Source organism: Micropterus dolomieu, linkage group LG03, assembly GCF_021292245.1.
Source record: "Micropterus dolomieu isolate WLL.071019.BEF.003 ecotype Adirondacks linkage group LG03, ASM2129224v1, whole genome shotgun sequence".
Classification (NCBI taxonomy): domain Eukaryota; kingdom Metazoa; phylum Chordata; class Actinopteri; order Centrarchiformes; family Centrarchidae; genus Micropterus; species Micropterus dolomieu.
The window spans coordinates 20267227-20272063 of NC_060152.1; the positions used below are offsets into that span (position 1 = coordinate 20267227).

Consider the following 4837-nt stretch of genomic DNA (forward strand, 5'->3'; position numbering starts at 1 on the left):
GGCTTTGCCCTTCAATACCCTCCTAGAGACTAGATCACTACAGATCCCTAACAGAAAACGAAGTCCTTCATTTGGATTTTTTTTTTGTACAGACAAATGTCCTGTCAAAAGAAACATCACTCACATCAACAGCCTATGACAAATGTATAAAGCAGAACTAAAGTCTATGAAGTGACCCATGTTGAAATGATCACTCCACTACTGTAGGTTGAATGTTAAGATGAATGTGGCGAGAACTCCGCAGAGCATGAAGAAGGGAAGCCAGGTCTTGAGGAACGCTGCCCAGCTGTAAGATATAGAGAGGGTAATGTGTGTTAGCGTAATCATCAACACCTGGATACCACGAGTGTGTGTACATGTGTGAGGGTATATTTGGACATGTTGAAGTATTGCATGGTACAACCTCTTTACTCCCAGGGGCCTGTGCACCTCCCCGCCCACCCTCCAGCCTGCGCCCCACTGTCCTTTCCACCCAGCCGGTGCAGGGCGCCATCGGAGAGGTGACCTTCAGTGGTGACAGAGGGGGGAGCGCTACTGTCAGTGATGAATTACATGAGTCCTCTGTTTAAAAGACTCCTGTGCCGTGGGACTGTATGTGCAGAGGCAGCACTTATGCAACTCCAGCGTTCTCAATGTGGGTCAGCAGAAAATAATGAGGGTGGGATCTCTGGGCCATATGTCTGTTAATGCTCACAAGCGTCCAGAAGCAGACTGCTGTTTGTGATGAAGACGAGTCAGGTGTGGCCCAGTAGTGTTAATGGCAACCATATTTTCCTTCTACCACATTTTCTGTCTTCTCTGTGTATACGACACCTCTGCTCTGGAAGAGGAAAATGTATGTAAATGTAAAAATACCAAAATGTCAACCTTCTGAAAAAGGTTCATTTATGCAGTCAGCACTTGGTCAGGTCTCACGAATTGCTGCATCAATGCTGTGTGGCATGGAGGCAGGAGGGTGTTATGAAGGCCCAGGTTGTTTTGATAGCGGTCTTCAGCTTGTCAGCATTGTTGGGTCTGCAGTCTCTCATTTTCCTCTTGACGAGGTCAGGTCAAGCGAGTTGGCTGTCCAACCAAGCACAGTAATTCCATGGTGGGCAAACCAGTTACTAGTTGTTTTGGCACTGAGGGCAGGCATGAAGTCCTGCTGGAAAAGGAAATCAGCATCTTCATAAAGCTCGGCAGCAGATGGAAGCATGAAGTGCTCAAAAATCTCTTGATAGACCACTGCACTGACTCTGGAATTGAGAAAACACTGACTGTAGAAACTTCACACTGGACTTTAAGCAACTTCGATTCTGTGCCTCTCCAATCGTCCTCCAAACTCTGGGACCTTGATTTTCAATTAAATGCAAAATGTACTGTCTATCTGAAAAGAGGACTTTGGACCACTGAGCGCAGTCCAGTACTTTCTTTCCTGAGCCAAGTGAGACGCTTCTGATGCCGTCTCTGGTTCAGGAGTAGCTTAACACTAGCTCATTTCCTGGACACGTCTGTGCGTGGTGATTCTTGATGCTCTGACTCCAGCCTCACTCCATTCCTTGTGAAGCTCCCCCAACTTCTTGAATCAGCTTTGCTTGACAATCCTCTCAAGGCTGCGGTCATCCCTGTTGCTTGTGCACCTTTTCCTACCACACTTTAATCTTCCAGTCAATTTTCCATGAATATGCTTTGATCCAGCATACAGCACTCTGTGAACAGCCCCTTCAGCAGTTACCTTCTGTGCCTTACCCTCCTTGTGGAGGGAGTCAGTGAGTGTCCTCTGGACAACTGTCAAGTCAGGAGTCTTCCCCATGATTGTGGTTCTGTGTACTGAATCAGACTGAGAGATTGAAGGCTCTTCTCAGGTCGACATTTCTGTATTATACAGTCTTTATTCTAATATTTTGAGATATGGATTTCCAAGAGCTGTAAGCTTTAATCATGAAAATGAAAACAAATAAAGGCCTGAAATATTTCACTTTATATGTAATGAATCTAGAATATATGAGTTTCACTTTTTGATAAAATTAGAGAAATAAATAAACTTTTCTACAATATTCTATTTTTATGTGATGCATCTGTATATTTATAAAATCGCCTTGATTTGACTAACCATCTGTGTAACAGACAAAAAACAGAAAGACAGTTTTATATAGACGGGGATTCTTGCTTACAAACAAAGTGCTTGATGCACTGCCATGAGGTTTTGATGGTATGTGCCCGTGGACAGCTGTAACATGGATACACCATTATGGTTGGTGGTTTATTCCCAGTGGTACAAACCCATTTAACCCATGATAGGAAATGTAGATCCCAGTACCATGCTTGAGAGACAAATTAAATAAAAACTCTATTTCTAGCTAAATGTATCCAAAACCTATGAACAAGATCAGGCAGGACTCTTTAGGTTCTGTATGTGAACTGTTCTTAATGGTAACATAAATGCCAGAATGAGGCTTAAATACTCACCTCACATGTTTCCCATGAATTAAAGACCGCACACATAGGTTCACCATGTTCCAAGACGAGCTGTTGTCGTAGCGCATTAGGTTGAGGGCCATGGCCACGTGGGAATGGCAGTTATCTAAGCACAGGTTGTGCTTCAAATCAGAAAAGGGTATTTATTATTATATGAATAATGATGTGGATGTGTGTGTATTAAAAATTCTAAATACTGTCTTACTGGCCTGCACTTGTATTCCTCAGACGCATCATGCACTGCTTTGTCCCATGTAGCAGCACCATTGCCACACACTTTGTCCACATCAAGCTTCCAATACCTGCGATATTAGTTAACAATCAATCTATGGATAAATTGTTCACCTAAATGTTGAAATACTACTTACAAAACTGTGATTACTAAACTTACTTTGTTGGTCTACCAAAGCCCATGTTGTCCTCCTGGTGGGGGATTTAATGAATCACACCAGTGAACTTAAGCTTGAAGTTATAGCTCACTCAAAATATAGCAGATGCCACACATCATTAGACATTCACCAGCTTTCCTCTACACGTCAGCATGACATCTCAGATTCAAGGTTTGCATTTTCATTTCTATCTCACTGGACTCTGCTGGGCCATTACACTGAAGTGAGCTGTTGCATGAGGTTAAACTACCTATCGCGGCTGAAAAATAAAATAATTTTAAGGCGATACTCACAGAGACAAAGTATGATCCTGCAAAATCTCGTATGACTCCAGAAGAGGTGCATATACCCATGTGACCAATGAAGGGGAGCACCCACCTGCAGCATGCACCCACAAAACAATACATCGACACACGAGTCAATCCATGTACTTTGGTTGTGTAACCGAATACATGCAGTACATTTAGTACAGCCACTTATTTACAGGACAAATATCGCATTGGGGATTTAACCAGTGGCTAACATAAATCTGCAAAAGCGGCAAGTGGTCACGCTAATGCTAGCAAGAGCAAGGAAAACATGTTCGCCTCTTACGATAAAATAGGAATAGGCGTCCAGACAATGCAGTAAGGGTAGCGGCTGGTTTTTCTGTCGCTTTTTAAGAAATCGCCGTGGTAGTTCATCATCACGTCGGTGTCGTCCACCTCCGCCATCACTGCCTGGAGTCTCCTTGAGTGACAGGGGATGACGCACAGCCAGCTAGAGGCGGCGTCGAAGCTGAAGCGCGCAGCTATTGGGTCAGTGAACGCAACACCGTGTGTCCACTGTGCAGTGTGTTAATTAGATTTAATAAGTAGTGCAGGGTTCCAGTCATCAAAGTTTCTACCAAAACAACAATATTCTTATTTTGTCATTTTTACTTATTTTAAGCCTTTCTTAGTGTTTGTTAGTATATTCCATATAAACTGACAGACAAAACCAATCGGTTATTCGACCTGTGGTGGACGAAGTAGCCTACACACTACTCCTGTACTTGAGTACAGGAGTAGTGTGTAGGCAAAAGTAGACAAAAGTACAGAGACCCTTGCTAAATATTACTTCACTAAAAGGAGAAGTCTTCAATTTAAATTTCTACTTGAGTCAAAGTACAAAAGGACCACCTTTTGCCAGTTAAATTTCAACTTGCAACTAATCGTTTTGGCTGTACTTGTATAAACTGTTGGGTCGGTTCATTTATAACAAAACATCATATTTTATAAAGTCTTCATATATTTGCGTAAAAAGCTTCATTTGTAAACTATCTGCTAAAGCTCTCAGATAAATGTAGTGAAGTAAAAAGTACAATATCTTTGAGATGGAGGGGAGTAGAAGTAGAAAGTGGCATGAAAAGAAAATACTCAAGCAAAGTACAAATATATCTAATTTGTACTAATTTGTTAAGTAAAGTACTTGAGTACATTTAGTCAAGTACTTTACTTAAGTTACTGTCCACCACTGGTTATTAATGCAAGGAATGGATGTAGTTTGTGTTATTTTACAGTATAAATGGCAAATGTACAATGTTGAATGTGCACACGTGTTTAAATCAACATTATTTTGACAGACATTTATCTAATATTTGCATAGTTACTTAGTCAGCCTTGGCACGCACAGGCTGAAGGCTGTTGTTTCAGCCCTTTTTGGCACCCAACACACAAGATCAGTCAGCCGGGAGCTTTATCACTCCAACCTCCACTACCCCTAAAGCTGCCACCTCATTACTGTTCAGTAAATGGGGCGTGAGATGCTCCCCCAACTACTCATGCTTATGATGTACTGTGCTCACATTTGTTGCTTAATAGTCAGCAAAAGCAGGGAGCTCACCTACAGTACATCTTCCCAACCTTGTTAGTCATGGGTCAGTACTGCTGTGTTGTGTAACTGTTAACACGAAAAGCATAAACACCACTAATGTTACCATTTCAAGAACAAGAGAGAGAATACAGACAAGA

General features: G+C 42.0%; 1 protein-coding gene across 1 annotated transcript; it reads right to left on the reverse strand.

Annotated features, from left to right (window-relative positions):
- Positions 1-33: 33 nt before the first annotated feature.
- LOC123967849 (transmembrane protein 222-like) lies at positions 34-3647 on the reverse strand. The gene is made up of 6 exons (XM_046044138.1): positions 3441-3647; positions 3140-3224; positions 2849-2880; positions 2663-2759; positions 2449-2579; positions 34-286 (listed from the first exon to the last, which is right to left on the reverse strand). Exons 1-6 carry the CDS (start codon positions 3557-3559, stop codon positions 199-201), a joined length of 552 nt encoding a protein of 183 aa, XP_045900094.1. The 5' UTR covers positions 3560-3647; the 3' UTR covers positions 34-198.
- Positions 3648-4837: the final 1190 nt, after the last annotated feature.